Source organism: Cryptomeria japonica, chromosome 3 (genome assembly GCF_030272615.1).
Source record: "Cryptomeria japonica chromosome 3, Sugi_1.0, whole genome shotgun sequence".
In the NCBI taxonomy this organism is placed as follows: Eukaryota; Viridiplantae; Streptophyta; class Pinopsida; order Cupressales; family Cupressaceae; genus Cryptomeria; species Cryptomeria japonica.
This window is the reverse complement of record NC_081407.1, coordinates 73,375,545-73,398,812: the sequence shown is the minus strand read 5'-3', so window position 1 is coordinate 73,398,812 and position 23,268 is coordinate 73,375,545. Positions and strand designations below refer to the sequence as shown.

Genomic DNA, 23,268 nt, shown 5'->3' with positions numbered 1-23,268 from the left:
CTTGCTGTTTATTCTCCAACAACCCACTAGTTATTTATCTCTACACTGACCCTAGTCTTTGATTGAGCAACTTTGTTCCTATCCAGCTCCCCAAGAACAATTTTACGAGCTTTTGACAAATGTATAATCAACATGCTAACCATGTCTCCAACATTGAAGGTACATGACATTAATGAAAGGTAGGTAAGGTAGGTTAATTGAATAGATAATTATCTAGAAGCATCCCCTAGGTTTTCTAGAGATAAGGTTGGTAGAAACAACTTTATTAAATACACATATACAACATGAGACAATTATTACATGTGGCTATTTGTATGTGACTACATAAAGGTTCTATAATCTTATCTACTATTAATGTATATAAAATGAGTATTATTTATTCACAATCCCTCATACTGCAGTTGGTGAAGAAAATTACAGGCTCTAAACAAACTCATACCCAATATGCTAGCTTTCTCTTTTAGGTATAGTAGCTATTTTAGTTTAAGAGATAACTATTCAGGAACATCTTGGAGGCTAATAGAGGTATGGTTTGGTAGCAACAATTTTATTAAATGCATATGAGAGAATATGTGACATAATACATGTGTATATACACTTGTGACTACATACATGAATGATAATCTTACCTTCTCCTAATACACACACAATGATTGCCTTTACACCTGTAATGTGTATATATTAACCACCTGTGAACCACACATGTCTAATCATATCCTAACAGATATTACTATCTTTATCTGACATATGATAATTGATATATCTAATTAACATTGTGTTGTGCATTGCACATGCTCCCTGTTGTCGACAAGGTCCCCCTCTCTTTTGAACCTTTTCGCCTTCGCCCTGTTGAATTCTGCGCAGGGTGTCTCGTCTCCTTTTGAGCTTGCTCGTAGTCAGTCCAGGAGATGATGATGTCATGAGCAGAAGCCTGGGAATCCGCAAGATGAGTTTAACGTTCGGGCGTTAAAATTCCAAGAGATCGTTTAAGCTTGTAAGATCGCCTAAGTTAGGTAAGGAATGGCAGGAGCTTGCAAAATCCCCCAAATAAAAGATAAAGCATCTAAAGGTTGCAGAAGGACCCAAAGTGCCGATTTTCGCCAAAGGATATAGAGGGGAGAAAAAATTGTTAAAGTGTCAAAAGTTGACAAAAGCTCCCAAAATCTTGAAATTCGCACTAAGGGGGAAAATTACAAGAGTTTCTAAACAGTTTGCAAAATGGGTGAAAATCTTGATTTTCGCCAATTAGGGGTAAATTGCAAATAGTTTTTTGAAAGTTTGCAAAAACCCCAAAAACCTTGAAAATCGCATTATGGAGGAAAAGTGATAGAAAATGAAAAGTTTGAAAAAGCAACCTAAAACCCCGAAATTCGCACTATAGGGGATGAATGTTAAAAGTTAAAAAAGTTTTCAAAGTGCTCCATTCCGCCGAAGTTCAACAACTAAGGCAAAAATGCGAAAATTTTAAAAGTTTCCAAAGCCTTTTAAGACCTGAAGTTTTCACCAAAGAGTTAAGTCGCTATTTTTAAAATTTTAAAAAAGCTCTCCAAACGCCGAAAATCGCGATCCAAAGGGTAAGTGCCAAAAGTTTAAAAAGTTTTCAAACCCTCTCCATTTGCCAAAGTTTGCATTAATGGCTGGCGTTTTAAAGTTTGCAAACCACGTTATAATCCCAAAATTCGCCATCTAAGGCAAAATCGCGATTCTTTTCTCATGAAACTTGCAAAACCTCCCTAAACGCCAAAGTTAGGCGACTAGAAGGCGTTAAAGTGCGCAATTTCAATGTTTGGATACCATGTCATAATCCCGAAATTGCGCCATACAGAAAATTGCTAAGTTAAAATTTAAAAGGACCCTCGAGAATGCTGAAGTGGTGAACCAAGGCGAAGGTGCGAAGTTTTCATAGTTTGCAAAAGTCATAAAACGCCCAAGTTCGGCGGCTAGGGCAAAGAGCGCAGAGTTTGAACTCCCCCCAAAAAAATGTCGAAGTTCACGTAGGATTAAAATTGCGAAGTTTGTAAACCCCATGAAGTGCAAAACGCCATAAATCCATAGCAATCGCGGAGGAGTGTGAAAAGTTTTTTGATAGTTTTCAAAAGAAAAAATGCCCCAAGATGCCTTAAGGTAAAATCACGCAGAGGTTTGAAGTTTGCTAAGAAGAAAAAACGCCCAAGACGCCAGAGAGGAGGGAAAACACAAAAGTATATGGTTTGAAAAAATTGCAATAACCTCGAAGTTTACCACTAAAATTGCAAAGAAAGAGCTTGCAGCAAGAGTCAAAATTGCTGAAGTTCCGTCCAAGGTAAGTTGCTAAATCCAAGTCCTCAGAATTGCATTCTCCTCCAAACCTAGGCGCGAAATAAGAGAAATAGGGAGTTAACCGTTAACATTTGAAATTGCAGAACTCTCCCATTCCAAATTTGCAAGTTGTGCATTTGTCTTTTCAAAGGCATAGGGCATAAGAGAGGCATTTTTCAGATTTCAAAGTAAATCAATCCTGCAGGCCAGATTGTGCGGATTGACACCATTTATTTCATCCAAGGTAAGTTTGCTTTGTCTCTCTTAAGATTGTTTAAAATGTATGCAAAATTGGATAGATGTGTTTGTGCAAAATTGATTAAATGATTAAATCCTTAAACCACATCTTTTCCCATTCGGAAGGCATCAAGCAAGGCAATTGAAATCAGAGTCTGTGCCTAGGAGTTAACCAGAAACGCATTTTCAGACTTAAGGAATCTTAAACTCGTCCATTTTTGAAAATTGATCCTTAAATGTATAAGTGTAAATTTAGCAGTCGAAATCGCCTAAGTCCTTGAACCGCAGTCGAATAAGTAAATTTGTAATCAAAGAGCTTCATAATGGTCATGTTCAAATTAATCAAGCTCTTTCGCTGAAGTATCGTGCTTTCTTTAAAATTCGATTTTCAATTGATCCATGTGTGCTAACGTATCCCTTTTATCTAACCCGTTTTGTTTCCTTTATCTCGTCTCGTAATCCGCATCCGACTGTGCAGGATAGATGCGTAAATTTGCGATAGAGTCCTCAAAGACACCTGGTGCAACCGAAACGTCCCGAGCATCCAAGTTAGACATCCCTCGCAGAGTCAAACAGATGAAATATCAGTATCAGAGAGGAGGATTGAGGGAATCGAAAGTTCAAAGCGTATGGGAAAATGTAGGTGATACTGACCTGGGCCACATTGATATTCAAGACTTCAGAGACAGAGTATTCTCCCCTAACGCCTATGGCAGGCCTAGGTGGATGATGGAAAGTGGCATCACCTAGGTAGTAGGATTTCCCTCGTTAGTACAAAATTATGAGCTGGTAGTAGAGGCTGCCCGACATTACCAACCAAACACCAGATTGGTACTCCTTGAGAATATGGTCCTCGCTAACTTCACTCCTAAAGCCATTGGCGACGCATTTGACATCCCCTTCCCGAACAACCCCATAGCAACAACTATAGATGAAGCGCAAGTGGCGTATAATATGAACCCTGCCAAATGCAAAACTTTGATAAATGAGGAGTGGTACAAGGAGAGAAGACCTCCAAGCATCAGAATTGGGAAAAAGACCCCCAGAAGCGACTTTCACAATGAGCATGGAGATATGGTCACATTGCTCAGCAGGGTTATGGGACTCCCCCAATCTAACTACTTTGAAGAGTGGATGTTTTACTTTACAGAGCAGGTCTTCGCTGGGAAATCCAAGTTCGTCTGGGCCCAGATCATAAGTGACAACATCCATACCCAGTTGGTTGAACTTGAGGAGAAAAAGTACTTTACCATGACATCCTATTTAGTCTATATGTTCGCCTGAAACCAGCGACTGCTAGGTTTAATCATGAAGGGTGAAATTGGGAATGGGCCCAATCAGGTGAAGGTGTATGATTGTTATCCACAATTACACTATCAGGACATAGCTCAGAGGGAAAAGAACAACCCTGCCTATGCGGTTGGCCAGTATGAGCGTGTCAATGACGCCTTCACAATGTGCTTGGTCAGGCTGATGCAAGGAGGACTACACATAAGGCTCTCAGAGCAAGCTACTATTTTGGTATAGAGGTATGATGCCTGGTTCATCCAGTTCCCAAGATTCTCCTACATTCGAATAGCTGGCTTCGAAGGCGCTCCATTCCGACTTCCACGATATCCAACTGACTAAATAGTTCTTTTGGAAGTTGCAAGGCAGGCACGTTTGGTGAACAGTTTACTCAAAGACAAGAAGCAGTCGGGATTCGCCTTCCCTATGATTATAGGTAACCTTGATGTCCATTTGAAGAATCCAGCTCATGCCGAAGAATCCCTTGTTGAGTTAGCCTCCTATGGCCTATAGGAACATTTCCCAAGGAAATGCTTTGATCACGACAATCTGGCAAAGAGAGCCTACAACAGGTGCTACAGAGCAAAGGAATCAGTTGAAGATTATTGAAAGAATTGCTCTGATGACTACGAGGTCCGACGACGTGAATATTCAAGGCTGAGTGTGTAGCAAATGTGACTCTATGAATACCATCGGGTCTCGGATCAGCTAAGGGATTCTGGAAATTGCTTACAAGTCCGGGAATTTGAGGCAGTAAGACATCTCTTGCCGGGCATCGATTGGTCACAAGATCCAACCACTGATTTTGAGGCAGTCATGGCAGCCCTAAGGAGGTACACTAATCAGTGGTTGCACTAGCAGATTGAGCGGTTGATTCATGAGGGAGTCCAATTCACCTACCACATGATGGGTAGCCTTGATTCTCAATCCTTCGAAGATGAGGGAACCTCGAGTGCACCTAAGGAAGAGGTTGAAAAGCTCGAAAAAAGGAAGAAGGCTAAAGCCAACAGAGGGACTCGAACATCTAAAAGGACAAGAAGGGAGAAGATCCCTACTAGGAGACCGGAGGTCACTTCATCATCAAAAGACCTCCGTTCATTTGATGATGTAATTGAACTAGATTATATACCTACTCCGCCTTCCTAGAGCGATGTTGATGCATTCGGAGCTGATGATCCTCTTGCACAAGACATGCTAAATACAGAGGTGAAGGTCATTGAGTCTGCCGAACCTGAGAATCAAGTGGAGGAAGGAGAAATTCCATCCACTCAAGGGCTTGAGGTGCATGAACCCACCCAGGGGAGTTGCCATGAATTGCAACTGCATAGTACTGCCAAGGATGACTCCATTGTTGAAGGAGAGCAAAGGACAGATGAGACCCGCGAGCCTGAAAGGACCGAAGAACAACCATCACATGAAGATACCAGATAGTTGTTCAGCGAAGTAGGAGAGAATTCAGCTGCAAGCAAGGGACTTGACACTTCCTCGACTCCTCCTGTAACAGAGCAGCTACAAATATGCAATGAGCCAGTTGAAAACATTAAAGAACAGAGTGGGAATTTAACCATAGCATCCGGGTAGACTATACCCCAAGATTGGTTAGTTGCTCGAGCTTAACGAAAGGCAGCCACCAAACCACCCATCGACTTGGAGGACATTTTCTTGCGTATAGATGAAGCCAAGTCCAAGGGGAAGAAAAAACCCAAAGCATATTCTCGAATAACCAAGGATGAACAAAGGAACTGTACCCTCCATATCGCCACCCCGCTTGTCAATAAGCCAACAGATCAAGTTACACCGGCTGATTATAGCGTCACAACCGTCCCGATCGGACGAGCCACCAAGGAACAAGAAAGGGAGGAGTTCAAGGACTCGTGCAAAACATGCTCAGGCAACTCGAAGAGATAACTGTTGAGAAAGACATGTATTGAGTTCGTGCTGAGCAGGCCGAGGGGTACATTGATCATCTTCTGAGACCATTGCATAATGCCCCTGAATCCCATATTCCCCCTACAGTATTGGCGCAAAGGACCACTACAGAATTTGAAGGAGTACGAGATACCGCCAAGGCCATCAGAAAATGGATTCAAAGCATTAAAGAAAGAGGAGAGCAAATCTTCAAGGATTTGTGCGAAACGACCCTCCATAGGGAATCCACTATTATCAAAATGTGTAAGCTAAGGAAGGAATGCTATAACACTCATGAGGCGATTGCCAGGGCATTGCCCCTCATTAGGGCTCTATTTTGGACCTGCTCTCAAATCCCCGCTATTGATAGTATTCTAAATCCTTATAGTGTCAATACCTTCAGAGAATAGTATTGGACCCTTAGCATGAAGGACAACATGAAGGATAATATCAATAAAATGCATGATAAGTGTGATGACACTTTATCAAATGTGAAGGATCTTGATGAAAGGATCCTCAAATCCATGGTTCCTGGTTGGAAAAATAGTATGGAAGATAGTGAGGTGCAACCACAGTGGGAGGATAGGCTTAATCCCAGGGTCACTTACTCCGTGGAGGATAAAGATTTAGTTGCTGGGATGCGAGTAGACATATCATGTTTTGAAAATCACAAGCATACTGGAGGGAAGAGCTGGAGAATTTAGATAACCTCCTACAGGGTATTCATTACAAAATGTTTAATCCTCCTATGTCGCCGACGACCGAACTATTCGAGTTATGTCTGAGATTTCAGGACTATGTTCGGGTAGAGCGTGCAACCGATCGGGATATCTGGGGAGAGTACCTGCATGACGAGGTCGAATTCATCACAAAGGAATCTACAGTTGGAAAGGAAAAAGTGCTTTCTTAAAATGCATTTTTCTTTTAAAATTGAAAAAGCACTTTTTGGCCAAAAGTTCATAGTTGACTGCCAAGTCAATTGTAAACTTTAAACTCTGTGCATGTGCACTTTTTGAATTGTTATGGATGGGTTTTAATTACCTTTTTTAGGTAGTTATTGCTCCCCTTTGGGTGGTTGCTGATATTTACCTTCCATTTATGGGTATGGGTACCTTTTTGTACAGATGAATTTGGGCCACTTGTTTAGTTTAGATCTTGGACATTCATCTGTTTCTGGAAATCTATTTAAAGGGATTGGTTTCCCCTTATTTTGTAAGAAGTTCAAGGATTGTTGCTGAAGCTTTGGAGAAATTTACGCAGGATTAATGGAAAATTAAGGCTGTTTTCATTTCTTTGTGAGTGCATGGTCTCCTTCTTCACCATTTAAATTATTCTGTTATGTCATTTATTTTTTCAATAGCATTTTAGGATAAACATTTGATAGAATCCTCGCTGTTCATACCATTAAGGACTGACTGATTGTCATTCCCTTTGCATGGTTAATCTGAACCCTCTCACATGCTCAGTTTGGTTATTAATAGTGAAGGAATGTTAAAATTCTGAATTTATGTTTAATAGCATGAAAATCTAGTTTCCCTTGAAGATCGCACTAGATTCTTACAAACATTGTGCTTAAATAGATGATAGTGTTAAATCTAGTTATTTGGAGGTGTCTGTCTGTTTTTCTTGAACATGCTATCTTAGTTAATTAGTCTGATTTTCTGTATCTCTTTTCCCTATCCCCTTTTTTCCCCTTTTTTTTTTACTAAGAAGAAACCCCACAGTGCAGCTGAATTAGTATCAATCCAACTGAAATCAACCGATAATGAGACTGTTAAATTTCAGGGAACTCACTTGAAAGTTATTCATCTCATCGTAAGTCCCCTTTGTGTTTCCAACAAAACACATCAAACCACTGAGTTATCCCACAATCAAGACTTGACAATCAAAACCTTGAGGTCGTCCCCATTGATCAAAGAAACAACATTAGGGATTTCCTTATCTCAAGAGAGGATAGGATACTTGGCGAGATCATTCTATTCTGCATTGGCCGGATGGAGTTTGCAGCGATGCGACTTTAGACACGTCAACACATTGCTCTTCCAGGGTTCTATTACTATCTTTCTTATCTCAATTTAAATAAGCATAGAACAACACATGATGATAAGGTTTGATTTCGAGTCTTTTTAGAGTAATCTATTATTATATGATGAGTTTCTAACTTAAGTTTAATAACAGAAAGTAAAATCAAGTTCAACATATAGTTTGAGTTTGATAGAAGGATACTTTTCTATAATAAGGCAGGAAGGCGGCAGAAGGATCTCACAACATGTTGACTTTTCACTTTGTAAATTTGGATCACCACTGGATATTGTATGCTTGTGTAGATTGGCAACACAAAATGAGTGATTTCAAATCTTGGCAATGCTATTTTCATTTTCATGCCTAACTGGATTTGCACCTACTTAAAGTTTAATATACTATTGTAAAACAATCAAAATTATTTGTTAAACATAGATGAAATCATTTTAGAATTAGAAACTGCAATGCCTTCCCATGTAAATTGTTTTGAATTCTAAGTTGTTTTAAGAAATGTAAGAATGAAGTGATCACTTAGTAGAGTTTAACAGTTTTTCCTTTAATCCTTTGCAGCTTTCTCGCTTATTCTTTTGGCTGGGCATCTTCGGGAATTTTATTATGTAAGTATAATTTCTTTTTTAAGGCTATTGTTGCATATCACTTTAGCATATTGATTAATTTCTTATTTAGATTTTTTAATGGCATTGCAAACTTTCACTGCTGGCATTGGAAATTTAGATTATCACTTTGAACTTGAAGCATTAACATCTTCTAGTATATCTTTAACGTGCCAATATTTTGAGAAGTGGGAAATTGATACCATGCTTCATTTGGTTTGTAATTTATCTGTTTTGTCCAATCAAATACTGACATTATTTCCTGATCCAAAGAATGATAAAAAAGGACTAAAAGATTGCTCATAAATGCTACTAAATTGAAGTGAAACTTTTTCCTACCCATAGTTGGTGAGCTAGTTGAAGAATATGTTTTCTAGTTTAAGGATGAAGTGGCAATAGAGCAAGTTAATTCCTTTTGGATGTGTGTTGTAAGTGTTTTGTAGGTTCATGCCTACAACTAGATTTAGTGGAAAGAACATTCTACCTTTGCAAAGAGCATTGAATCCCAGAATTGGAGAAGGAACTGAGAAGCATGTTAGGAGAAGAAGCCTATATAGATATCGAAGCAAGGTCATTCAAGATGGAGAATGGAATTGCTAGTTTAGTTTAGTCCATGGAGATCATGAATCTTATGGAAGTCCTCTTTGAGAGATTGGGCAAAGACAAGGGCTCCAATGAGGAAGAGGAAGCACCCAAGGTGGAGAATAGTTTCTCAAGTCTCTATTCAAGGTAAAGGTCAAGATCCAAATACTACCAATGAATGATATGTGGATGTGAAAAAAATTGACAATTGGATTACACAGCTTGACATATACTTTAGTATGCGTACCCTTACTTCAGACCAGAAGACTTGTTTGTTAGGCTATGGTTGTGTTGACGTGTATTTTGTACACAATCATACACAGAATAAAATACCCAAAGGCATCTTATCCTCTCTTGAATAAAGTCTCTAACTGCTGGAGATATCGCAAGAAGGATCAGTTAGGGTGACTCCAATGTTCTTTTTAGTAGGGTCTCTACGTGTGGATAAGCACCAGTGGTCGTTGTGATTGCTGTGTCATCAAGGGGCCTTACGTTTCCGAAGAATTTCCTAAACTAAACAAGTTCTCAAAAAGATCAAAAGAGTAGGGTTTGCAAGAGATCTAGTCTAATCTAACCCTAAGAATGACTCAATGTGGACGAGACTTGGCAAGATTCTACCAACTTCAATATTGCCATAAAACAACAACTCAATTGAAATTGATGCGATCTTCTAAGGTAACAAATGATTTTTTAATTCATCAAGGATCAAGGACACTACCACGAAGGCACATATCCAAGATACAACAATGATTGAAGGTTTAAGTGATTCAAGTTTCTCCAATTGACCACGCAAGGCGTTCCTACAATCAGCAAGAAGCTAGTGGTTTGGAAAGTGAATCCTACCAAAGATCAAGTCCAACACTTTGTCCTTCAAATTAAAACGCTACTTTGATTGAGAATGATTCAAGAAAGTGAACAACCATGAAGATAACCATAAGAATTGCAATAAAACACCATAACTTCAATATTTTATTGATCTCAAAGCCATCATGAACAACAATTGTTTGAAATTCCTTCTTCAAAACTCAATCTTGCTACAAAATAACTTGCTTCTAATCTCTCTCTAATTCTCTAATGCTGATATCTAATAACTTCTAATTGCAAAATGAAATGAAATGAGGGTATATATAGCATCCTCAATTACAATGAACGGTCCAGATCGAAAAGAAGATCAATGGCCAAGATTATGACACCTAAACCCTAATTAGGGTTTATTACAAATAGCCCCCTTTTTACTGAACAATATTAAATGCATAGCCAAATATTAAATTCGGCACAAAAATCTAGGAGACATAGACCAATGACAATTAAGGTGCCATGTCATCTATAACAACCTCTCATCTAGAATCTTATTCCCTTTCCAATGCTTCTTTTTAGCATATGCAATGAATCTTGATACGATTCCCTCGATCTCAGCAATTGGAATCTCGGGAAGATTCCTCATTCTTTCTTCTAAGTGGATGACCTGATCAAATGCCTTGAGAAGAGCATCGTCCCATCCAGGTTCAAGTTCTTTAGTCTTCTCAATCAGGAGCATGATAGCAAACATCTGGTCCCGTTGCTCATCTGTGATAACATTAGCATCCTTGCAAAAGATGACCTTAACTCTTTCCTCCAATTCCTGCAAATCCACATCTGTCTCAACTTCGATCCTCCTGCCAAGAATGGTACGTAGTACCTCAAACACTCTGTCCTGGATCGGGTGGATAACCTCCTCAACATGATTGCACCTAGTACTGATGTCCTCGAAGAGAACTTCCTTCATCTGGAGTAAGGTTGACCACTGAAGCAAACTGTGAGGTCCTCCATCCATTATCTTTTCCTGCGCTAGGGCCTTCCTTGATGTTTGTCTAATTACTTGTAAGACAGGAATGATAACATCTTTAGTATGAGCAAAGGCAGCTACCGTTATCATCAAGTTGTGGATGATCTCAAGAACCTGGATAACCCTGTGAATAGTCTGCATCATCCTTGTTGCAAATTCCATGGCAACTGTATGAGATTTGTCAATTCATGAGCTCATAAGCTGGACCAAACTCCTGACTCTCTCTACCTCACCAATAGATTGAAGGGGAAGTGCCTGTACTGGTGATCTTGCTGGATCCTGACGTCCTAAAGGCTGATTGAGATAGCTGAAATATGTTCTCCATGCACCTCTCTCTCTCTCAAGCTTTCTATTTTTATCCATTTCTTCCCTAAGCTTGTCTTTCAATGCCTCAAATGAATCGGTGGCATCATCTAGTGTCTGCTCGGCTGTGAGTGGACCAAGCTCAAAAGTCTCTACATCATATTCTTCAGCAAGGATCTCACCTTCATACTTGTCCACTGCCGGTGTAGCTATCTGCAATTTTTTGGATCCGGTCTCATCTCTAATCATCTTGGACATCTTAGTAGCCTTCCTCTTCTCTGTCACTTCCTGGGAATGTCCAACAAGGCTCTCTAAATCAATCACGTTGTCCTCGTCTTCGATCACAATCACCCTTGTTAGTCTTTCCTTTAACCAATCTGGGATGGCCGATCTTGTTTCTTTAACCTGAATCTCCTTAGGCAATATTTCTTCTTCTCTGGGAGGAGATGTTACTTCGTTATCTTCTTTATCTTCATGCAACTCATTATCTTGGAGAGATCCAGTTGGTGACCTTTGAGGTGCTTGTCCTTCTTTATCGTTTTGTACCATTGATTCCATAGACTCCTCTATCTCAAATGTCCTCTTCTCTTGTCGAGAAGATGTGCCGGATGAACGATCTCGGTTGGCCTCTTGCTTCTTCTTGGAAGATTCTCTTTTCTCAGGTCTCTCTTTCCTCTTCGAGCCTCTTGGATGGAGATTGCTTTCACTTGCGCTTCGAAGGTTGCCTTCGCTTGCATTTCTGGAATTAGGATTACCTTCACTTACACTTGCTCCACCTTCAGCTGGTCTCTCCTCCAAGGTGAAAGTCATAGCTATGCCTTGCTCTGTCAACTTCTGATGCTGCACATCAACCCATCTGCGAGTACAAGACAAGACTGGACCCATCAAAGTATCTAGATCCACAACCTCGGGCTCATTCCAATCCAACCTCACTGATTTGCTTTCTCGATCATAGGATGATTGGAGATGTCTGCCATTGTCCTGAGCTTGGTCGGCCACTCTGTAAATCTTGCATTTCCTGATGAAATCCAAAGGCAATCTAGAATGCATCTTTCTTTTCACTTCAAGATCATCTAAGAGATTCATCATAAAATCTTCTATCTGAAACTCATGCTTATATTTTCTACCGACTGTCTCTTCTATATATCCATATGGATCAAAGCTCTCTCTAGGCAAAGAATGAAAAAGAATACAAAGCTAACTCCTTCTCTGCATCATCCATGGCTAGAGCATTAGGACATACCTCAACTGAATTACCTAATATGATAGGTACAGGAACTCCATTCCCATGTCTGTGTCTGAACGCCTTCGCATAAGCTGCCAATTGTCTTGTTACCTCAAGTAACACAATTCTGTCTGTGGGATATCTCGGCAACATGTATGGAGGTGAAGGACATCCATGAACTCTAATATATGTAAATTTCGGAAATTGGATGAACCAAGCACCGTACCTCTTTACTAGCTCTTGTGCATCCTGTGATAGCCTATTGTGAATCCCGCCTTGCAACGTCCTTGTGATGTTCATCGTGAAGGTATCATTAACTAACTTGTAGTTACTTCCTGGCGGATGATGCAAGTGAACATAGGAATCACAAACTCTGACCTCGCCGGGTCCTCTTCCAATCACTCCTCTGTGAGGTAGTCCTGCATACTCAAAGCTCCTGATCAAGGCATATATGACGTATGAACTCATGTGGAAAGACTTGGTAGCCTTCAGTCTCCTTAACTGTACATCCAAGCAATGGCTAATCATTCTAGCCCAATGAATTGTTCCTTTTCCCTGAACTATCACTTGGATGAAGTAGAACATCCACTTCTCAAAATAAAAGGCTTGAGGGGCTCCTGTGACTCGGTTGAGCAGTGTAATCAAATCTCTGTACTCCTCCTGGAAATCGATCCTATGTGGTGTGTTCGGGATCTTGCTTAGGCGAGGACGACTCTTGAGTAACCAGTTGAGTAACCAGTTCTTGTTGATGATGCTCAGGCAAGCATCTGGATCATCTTCGTACATGGACCTGGCTCCTTCTATGCTTTTGTATATCATGTCTCTGTGTTCTGGAAGATGGAAAGCCTCACTTATAGCTTCCTCTGAAAGATAAGCCAAAGTGTTTCCCTCCTTGGACACGATTGTTCTTGACTGTGGATCATAATGGCGAGCACACTCGATCATCAACTCATGGCATTGGACTGCTGGAGGGAAGCCGGCCGCCTTAATGATGCCACTTTCAATTATCCTCCTGGCGACAGGTGATGGCTTGCCAATGTAAGGGACCTCTCGAAACTTCTTCGTACTGAAGTTGCCCAAGTTGGTATCTCCAATGTTGCTCCACTTCGACACGATCTTGGTCTCCAATTCTTCGTTCTTTTGATCTTCCTTCATGAGAACTGGACGACTAGTGGATGCTCCCGCCTTCGGGGTCGCCATTGTAACACCTACACAACATTTCATAATAAGAAATAGATTTTGCAATGTATAACTATAGATTAGAGATTAAATTTAGGAAACTTCATGATAAGTCCTTGAGTTATCATTTCCTAAATGTGATTGAGCTATTGAAATTCAAAATTTCAAAATTCAAAATTTAAAATTAAGACTATGACGATCAACATTTCAAAAAAAAATTCAAAAAAAGGGAAGATTTCACCATACCTCACTTGAGAGATAACTCTAAAAAATGCAAAATAAGGCAATTCGCCTAGGCAAAAAAAAATCGAAGTTTGAAGTATCAATGTGGTCTTCCTCTAGCGAATGCCTTCCTTGTCAATTCCACCACCTTTTGGGGACCTCCAACGTCTTGATGGCAAATTTGATCCACTTCAAACCAAGTTCGCACTCCCTTTGATGATGTTTCGCACTTCTCCTTGTCTTCTTGATATTTCGCATGCAAAGGATTATTGAATGATGTTTTAAAATGCAATAACTCACCCTTCCTTTATAGGCGCTCACCTCTTCAATCCCCATAGGCCGACTTTTGGAAATAAGGCAATTAAAACAAATTTTAAATAAAAATCAAGGCCGACTTTTGTTAAGATATAGAAAATAAAACCCAAGCGCCCAAATTTATTTATTTAAAATAATAATTAATTAATTTAATGCCTTTGTTTTTAATAGTTTCGATTTTTAAAAGCAAAATTAATTAATTAAATGTCTTGTGCGCACTTATTAAATGCCCATTTTATCGAAATTTAGCATTTAAAATAATTTGAAAATGATGTTAGCGCCAAAACATGAGAGAAGTAAAGAGGTACAAACCTCATCGCCCTGGTCCCTGACTGAGGGACAGGAGCGATTTAGCACTTTGCTCTTGAATTTCTCGCCTTTTACGTTTAAAATCACTTCCTCTACGTTGAAATTGGCAATTTAAATAGGAACCTTGAACTTGGTCTATTCAATTTTGTAGATGAATGCCTCTTATGATCATTATCGCCCTGGTCCCTGACTGAGGGACAGGAGCGATCTTGCATTTACTCCTTGGCCTTTGTCTTCTAAGTTGTCAAATTGATTCGTGAGGTAGGCAATGATCTCCTTGTTTGTTTCACACACGCCAAACTTCTTCTTTGCAAAGCAAACTTGTCCTTCAAGTGAATATCGCCCTGGTCCTTGACTGGAGGACAGGAGCGATCTTTAGTTTCTAGCTCAAATTTGTCATCTTTAAACCTTGACTTCTCATTCATCACCTTTCAAATGACATTTTCAACCTTGTATAACTTTGCTTTGATGTGATCTTTTGGAAAGAATGATTGATTTTGTGAATATCGCCCTGGTCCTTGACTGAAGGACAGGAGCAAACTTGCCTCTTTGCTCAAATTGGTCACCTTTTGATGTTTGGTTCTTCGCTTATCATCTTCCCAAAGACATTTCGGATCTTGTGCAACCTCGCCTTGACGTAGTTTTTGAAGGAAATGACAAGTCTAATGAATATCGCCCTGGTCCTTGACTGGAGGACAGGAGCGAACTTTTGCTTCTTGTGCTAATCCTTGTTCATATCAAATTGCAATTGTCTTCACAGTGTAAAATGATGTTCTTTACTCCTTCTTGAACGTTTGAAATAGGAGTGGCACCTCAAATTTGGACACATTTGAACATTTCGCTCTGGTCCCTAGGAGAGGGACAGGAGCGAACTTAGGTAATTTCATCATTGTTTGCGGTCTTTGCAACTTTGTTTCTCCTCGAGGCGTTCAAAACATCATTGCCCCCTTGTACCTTGGCTTGGAGTGGTTTAGACTTGGAGGGAAATGTTAGATAACCTTGATTTCGCCCTGGTCCCTGGCTGAGGGACAGGAGCGAACTTGCACTTGTAGGCTCATTCTTGCTTCGCCAACCTTCAAAACTATCTTCAATGGATCCGCCATGCTCCCCTTCACTCATCCTTGACGTGAAATTTGCTTCATCTTGGCAAAAAACTTGTCTAGGAAAGAAATTGCTCTGGTCCTTGACTGGAGGACAGGAGCGCCTAGGACAATATGGGCTTCACTTGGCGTTTTGCAATCTTCAAATTATCTTCGACGGATTCGTTACGTCTCCTTTGCTTGCCTCAAACTTGACACTCACTTGATTCTCGCCCAAAACTTGTCTTATAAGGAAAATCGCTCTGGTCCCTGAGAGAGGGACGAGAGCTACCATTAAAATTCGCCCTGGTCCCTGGGAGAGGGACAGGAGCGATTTTGCTTCTAGGGCCAATTTTCCTCACGATAGCACTTTTAAGTTATATTCAACTGATAAAATGTATCTCCTTTGTTCTTCTCAAATCGCGAAATCGTTCAAATCTCTCAAGGACAAGGCAATTTTGGATTTCAAGCTCTGGTCCTTCAGTGAGGGACAGGAGCGATTTTTGTTCCTGGCACATTTCCTTGCTTGCAAATTACTTCAAATTATATTCAATGGAAAGAACATGCCTCCCTTTATCTCTTCCAATCCAAAAATCGTCTTGATCCTGCAAGGACAGCGAAATTTTGAGAAACAAGCTCCGGTCCTTCAGTGAGGGACAGGAGCGATTTTTGTCCTTGAGGGCAAATGTTCATCTTTTCGTAGCAAACGACTAAGTCTTGGGGTTCCATTACGTTTATTCCATCTTCCATCACGTCCTTGATGCTTTAGTTTGATCAAAATGAGGTCAAAATGGTCTAAACAAGACATTTCGCCCTGGTTCCTGACTGAGGGACAGGAGCGATTTGGCCTTAAACTTCAAAATTTGCCATTTTCGAATCTCAAAATCTTCCAAATCTTTCAATTCGCGTTCGACTGCATCTCCCGGCGACCCTACACAAGACAAATGAAACAAATTAATAACCAGGATGCATAAAATATTATTTTCGCTCTAGTCCCTGGCTGAGGGACAGGAGCGAACTTGCTTCCTTAGGCCAAAATATCATGATTTTACGGCTTTAATCACTTGACAAGGCAAAAAAAGACCTTTCAAATGCCTATGATCAATTATTAAAATTTCCAAAATTGGGTCAAAAATTTCAATCAGACAAAACTCCATAATTCTTTCATTAACACTTAGGCAAATTTGGACTCGCATTCAAAATTTCCGACTGAACCTAGACAAACTTACTTGACCTCTGACGAATTCATCTTACTTCAAAATTGCATCTTACGCGAGGATGCTCAATAGCTCTCAAAAATGGACTGGACTCTGGCTTGAAATCTATAAAACGGAAACCCTAAGGCTTAACCCTAGTCCAGACGACTGACCTACTAACCCAAAACCCTAAAAAGCAGAGAGAAGAACAGGCAAAAAAAGCGAGCAAAAAAAAAGAGGGGGTCCCCATTTTAATGGGGCGATGTGTGAAATGGTCACAACATCTGGTGACACCACTGAGAAATGTTGAAAAACATTTGGGAATCAATCTTTCTAGAAGAAAACTCAGAAAACCTCCTTCAACAAAACCAGGAGTTAAGAAACACTTACAAGAAGAGATCATCAAATTGAGACAAAGTATCAAGTCCACAGTTACCCATGTGTGTGCAAATGCATTAATTCCCCTCAACAAGACAATCATGATCTCCAGGTTCCCCCGTGATAAGCTACGTAGTTTATCTGGACTCCAAAAGCATCCTGGATAGAGCCTCACTACCAGTCAGACGTCCATAGTCCCGACGAGGTTATCGCCGCAAGCTCACGAACATTGCTCCATTGCCAGCCAGGCGTCTATAGCCCCGATGGAGTTACTCGTATATTCCCCTTTAGCCAATTTGATATTTCTTTTTTAGCTCATTTTCTTTTCTTTTCTTTTGATACTGCTTTTAGTTCTGTCAATTCTCTTGACTCGTGACCAGTCAAGCTCACTAGGGTTTGAGGATTGCGGTGGCGCTGAAGTCAGACTTTAGATTTTTCACTGATCACAGCTTTGCCTGGAAATCATAACGACTCGGAGATTATAAGTGTGAAAAGATATAATAACTGGAGGACAAAAATATGCGAGCTCAATAAGCTAATCTTGCTTCATTGCAAATACGTCCTGACTCAAAGCTTTATTAAAAGAAACTCCCTTTGTAATTCCTAAAGACCTCATGATTGTCCAAATGCAACCAACAACCTACCGGGAAGTCAGAGCGTTACATAACAAAATCACCCAATTTCAAATGGATACCCCTCAGGACAAAACAACTAACCTAAGACAAAACACCCAAACAAAAAACGAAAACAAAGCAAAAGGCAAACCAAAACGAAAGAAAAGCAAACAAACAAAAAAAAAAACAAAAAAAAAAACGAAAGCAAACTAAACTAAGTATGTACAAGGGAAGGCCTTGGGCATCTCAGGATTGGAAATAATGTTTGAGATACCTCCCATTGACAGGCAATGGGATGTCTTCTCCAGTTAAAGTCTTCAACCTAAATGCATTTTCTCCTAAAATATCTGAAATTTGATAAGGGCCTTTCCAAAGCTTATCAAACTTGTCATGTTCTCCCCTTTTCTCGTGTGCTTTATCCCAGTACAGAACGAGATCTGAAATCTGGAATGCTTTGACTCTAGCTTGCCGATCAAACCATCTTTTCACCACTCCTTGGTGCTTTGCGAAGTTTTCCAATGCTTGATCTCTCTTTTCCTCTAGATTCATTAACTGTGTCAATCGAGCCTGAACAGCATCAGTGTCTTCCATGTACACCTGAATAAATCTCAAAGTTGGGATCCTGAGTTGCATGGGGAAGACTGGGTCTTGGCCGTAAACCAGAAAATAAGGTGAAATTCCTAATGCGTTCTTGGTTCTGATTCGATCCGCCCATAAGGCAAATCTCAATTGGGTATGCCATTCTCTTGGACTTCTTTCTAGCAATTTCTTGATAATGCTGAGTAAGTTCTTGTTGGTTGACTCAGCTAACCCATTACCCTGAGGATAATAATTTGATGAAAATTTGAGGGTTATTCCATATTCAAAAGCCCAATTCGAGAATCTCAATGATGTGAATGCCGAGCCATTGTCGCAAACCAACGCATAAGGACATCCAAACCTTGTGATTATGTTCTCTTCTAGGAATTTGATCACAACTTTGGTGGTGCATACTTTGAGTGCTTGTGCCTCCGACCATCTGGTACAATAATCAGTTGCTGTGATGATATACTTGTGTTGTGCCGAAGATGCGGGATTGATGACACCAATAAAATCCATTCCCCATTTGGCAAATGGTCTAGCTTCAATCACCAGATTCAGTGGCATAGCAGGATTTCTTTCTCTGAAGGGTGCGACTTGGCAAGTGTGGCAAGTCCTGATATGATTAAATGTGTCTTTGAAAAGTGTAGGCCAGTAATATCCTGCCCTTAGGATCTGGTGAGCTGTTGCGAGGTTGGCTCCATGTCCGGTCGCAAACTTGGAATGGAAATGTTCAATTATCTGTTTAGCCTCATTTTTGTCAACAAACCTCAAATATATTCCTTCATGATTTCTGCGATATAGAACAGATCCTTGAAGCATATAGTGTTGACACTTCATTCTTAATGCTCTTTTCTGTGTGGGTGTCATGCGAGCAGGACATTTGTGATTAAGCAGGTATGTCACAATATCTTTGTACCATTCATCAGGGGTGACATCCTCTAATTCATAAATTTGCTGGACTAGTCCTGATCCATCAATTGCCAATGTTTGCGCCAAAGCTTGTCCTCAAACAAGTTTCATGGGCTGGATTTCAATATCAAATTCTTGGATAATGGCGACCCACTTGCCTCTTCTTTCTCCTAATTCATTTTGCATGAGAAGAGTCTTGACTGCTGCATCTGGTACTATTGCATAAATCTTGGCCCTTAGGAGGTAATGTCTAAATTTCTTAACGGCCTTTACCAGTGCGTATGCTTGTTTCTCAATGTTGGGATATCTAAGTTCTGCATCTTTCAACGGGGTACTCATGAATGCAATTGGATTTTCATCCCTTTCTTCACTTCTCTGGGTAAGAATGGCTGCACAAGTGTAGTCAGAAGCGAAGGAATATAGATAGAAGGGCTTGAGATAATCAGGACTGATCAATACTGGCGCTTCTGCGATTGCCATCTTTATCTCCTCGAATGCCTTTTTGGCTTGTGGCGACCATTCAATCTTTGCGTCCTTCTTCAACATCTCGTTCAAAGGTCTGACAATCTCGGCAAATCCTGTAATAAATTTTCTGACAAAGTTGATCTTGCCAAAAAACGATTTGAGTTCCTTCTTACTAGCCGGCAAATTGATAGTGGATATAGCTTTTACTCTTTCAGGATCGATGGAGATTCCTCTTTCTGAAATGACATGTCCTAAAAGTTTTCCTTCAGTGACCCCAAATATACATTTCTTCGGATTGAGGGAGACACCGTATCTTCTGCACCTTTGGAAAACTTTTCTTAAGTCATCCACATGATCTTCTCTTTGCCTGGAGAAAACTGTGATGTCGTCCATATATATAATAATGCATTTTCCAATCAAGTCCCTGAAAGCGATATCCATGGCTCTCTGGGATGTGGCCCCGGCATTAATAAGTCCAAAAGGCATTCTCTTGTATGCAAATGTTCCCCATTTGGTGGTAAAAGCAGTCTTTAGTCGATCTTCGGGTTCGACTAGAACTTGATTATATCCTGAATATCCATCTAGAAAAGACATTATCTGAGACCCGTTAACAATCTGCAACACTTCATCTAGTGATGGTAGCGGATAATTATCCTTTTCTGAGGCCCGGTTGAGATTTCTGAAATCTACACACAATCTAATCTCTCCATTTTTCTTTCTGACAGGTACCAGGTTGGCGACCCACGTTGAATGTCTTACTGGGAAGATGATCTTGGCTGAGAGCAGCTTCTTAACTTCTTGGTATATCAGGGGTTCCAATAAAGGATTAACCGGTCTTTGTCTCTGCCTAAATGGCTTGCGTCCTGGCTTCAAAGGGATTGTGTGAGTGATAATTGCAGTGTCGTAAGTCTTGAGATCTTCATAACTCCATGCAATGACATCTGGGAAATCTCTCATGTTTTTCAGGATCCCATTTCTTTCGGTTGCTGTGCAGGACTTTCCAATGAACACATTTTTAGCTTGTGTGTCGTCACCTAAATTGATTGTGTCACACATGTTTCCTTCCATGCTGTGGTTCTTCTTTTCTTTCAATTTGTCAGGATCAAAAATTCTTTCCAATTCTACCATTCCTTTTGGAATAGTGTTTGTCTTTAAATTCAAGACACCTTCGGCATCGAATTCTGCTTCTCCCACTTCTTCTTCATCAATGATCTGGGCTAAGAAGACATCTGTGTTGGTTAAGAAATCCAATATGTGCTTGTCATCTTCGAAAACTTGAAAATTGGTGATGTTATCTGGGACCGAAGGTACTGATATTAACTCAACTGTGAACTTCTTCAATCCTTCCATTGCTAATGGTATCAAAGAACTGGCGGCTTGCGCAAGGGAATTAGCCACTTGATTCTGATGTCTGTATATAGAATTGATGTTGAAAGCTTCAAAACTCTCAATGAGATCCCAGACTCGATTTCTGTATCTGGTCAATCTTTTGTCGTGGCAAACATACTGCTTCCTGATTTGCCTTATAGCTATTTCTGAGTCCCCATATACTTGTAGTATTTTCGCCCCTTTTTTGATAGCTAACAATAACCCATGGATCAAGGATTCATATTCAGCTACATTGTTGGTGCAAGGAAATTGTAATCTATGAGCGGCAAGGTAGGTCTCTCCCGTTGGGCTAATCAATTCATAACCTGCTCCAGATCCTTGTTTAGACTTAGATCCATCGAACCTCAATGTCCATATTGCATTTTCTTGATCTTCCATCTTTCGGTCTTCCTGACTTTCAGTTGATGTGTCGGATAAAGTTTCATTTCCCGCAGAACTCTCATCTTCTGGATCTCGAATCTCTTCCATGATCAATGTCTGCGGGGCTCTTTTGTATACTTGTTCTAATGCAGTCTGACATAAAGCACAAGATAGTTCTGAATGAACGGCATTGTGAATCCTGCACCAATTTGGAAGAAGCAAATCTTGGACGGATGCTAAGTTACCAAGTTGCACACTTTGCTAGATGTTTCTATGTACGAACCTCTTGAAATTTTCAAACATCCCATCATCTTCTTGGTCGGATCCTTGATCACTTTCGACAACAATTTCTGTGGATTCTATTACTTCTTGCTGACCGTCTTTGTCTTGTATGTTTTGTATCATCAAGATTTCTTCCACTTTAGGTTTGTATGTCCCTAGATCGGATTCTAAGAACAAGACTTCATTGTCTTCCCCATATTCGGTTATCATAAGTCTCAATCTTGGGGTGCTATCGATCTTGATTTGATTCGGGACTCCTCTCCATGGTAGCCACATATGTGCAAAATCAGTTGACACATACCCATTCAATTTTCGTGACCAATCTCTGCTCAGGAGCATCCCATATGAGTCAAGGATATCCACCACTGATATGTCTATGAAATTTTGGACCCTCGGGTCTGCGGCCAATTGCATATGGATGTTGTTCAACTCGCCCATGACTGGAACTTCTGTCTTGTCTAGCTGAGTGACCTTCTTTTGGTAGGAGCGGGAGTTATTCCTAGTCTTTGATAGACAGCCAGGGGCATCACATTACTGGAAGCTCCTGAATCATAAAGGCAATTGTGTAATAATTTTCCAAAAATTCTAACTGATAATAGGAACGGGGCCGGTTCATCTTTTCCTTGAGAAATGCCTGAGGAATCCTCATTGGGTTCTTGATGTTTCACTTCATTGACCTTTGGAGAATCGTCCTTTACTAGACTTCCTTCTTTTGAGTGATCTGTTTTGTTTGGGGATTTCCCTTTCTTGACCACATCCTTCTTAATGGCAACTTCCTTTTCTGGAAGAATTTGGCTAGTGGCGAGGCCTTCTTTGATAGTAGGCTAAGTTTTCTTAGTCTCGCCTCTTTTGAGTAACACCTTTCCTTCCAACATGTCTTCTTTTTTAGCTGGGAAAGTTATGGTCTGGACCATGCATTCGTTTTGTTCAGATTGTCCTTGGTCATCGGCTTCCTCTTGGGTCACATTGATGGTAGCTTGAGCCCTGTTGGTCTAATCGTGAACATTTGACCTTACTGTATTAGACTCACTCAAGCTATTGATCACTACATCTTTGATTTCCGAAACTTTGAGTAACTCATAGAGTGGTAAACTCACTTTAACTTTCTTGAGCTCTTCTAACACCAACATGGCCAGTCTTTTCATTTCATTGCCCACGGGGGGTGCAATATTCCTTTGTCTGTATTCTTGCGTGTTTTGTGGATATTCTGGATTGTTACTGGCTTGGGGATCTGGAGGAGTAGAGAAATTGTTCGGAGGGATTGATGTAGTCAAAGGTTCTTGATTTCTCTGATTTCTATGATAAACCCTTTGGTTCATACCTCCTGAAGATTGGTGAAATACTTCCTTTATCCCTTCAACTAGGACACTGTTGTTCAACGGTGGAAAATAATACTCTGAGTTTTCAATGGGTCCATTTGCAGATGCAGGTGGGAACTGGGAACCTGGTGGCACCATTGGTCCATTAGCAGATTCTGGTGGAAATCTCCCATTTTGTGCTTGGTTAACTTCTTCTTGTGAATACTTGCAGCTTTCAACAATCATAGCTTGATCGTACCGCGTGGTTGGGACCATTTCGTATCTTGTCGTGGGCGGATTTTCAGGTGGATCAGTGCTACGCATCTCTTGTTGGAATATGTTAGCTGCGATCTTGAATTCAGGACACTGTAACTCAGAATGTTGGTTCGT

At 40.4% G+C, this 23,268-nt stretch overlaps 1 protein-coding gene across 4 annotated transcripts in view; it reads left to right on the top strand.

Moving 5' to 3' along the window:
• The window catches only part of LOC131032357 (protein FATTY ACID EXPORT 1, chloroplastic), a 171,920-nt gene that overhangs the window by 105,415 nt on the left and 43,237 nt on the right, over nucleotides 1-23,268 (top strand). For all 4 annotated transcript variants that reach the window (XM_059218066.1, XM_057963306.2, XM_059218065.1 and 1 more), the window contains one exon: nucleotides 8,323-8,369. In XM_059218066.1, the coding sequence (XP_059074049.1) occupies nucleotides 8,323-8,369 (47 nt within the window). The remainder of the gene's footprint in view (nucleotides 1-8,322; nucleotides 8,370-23,268) is intronic.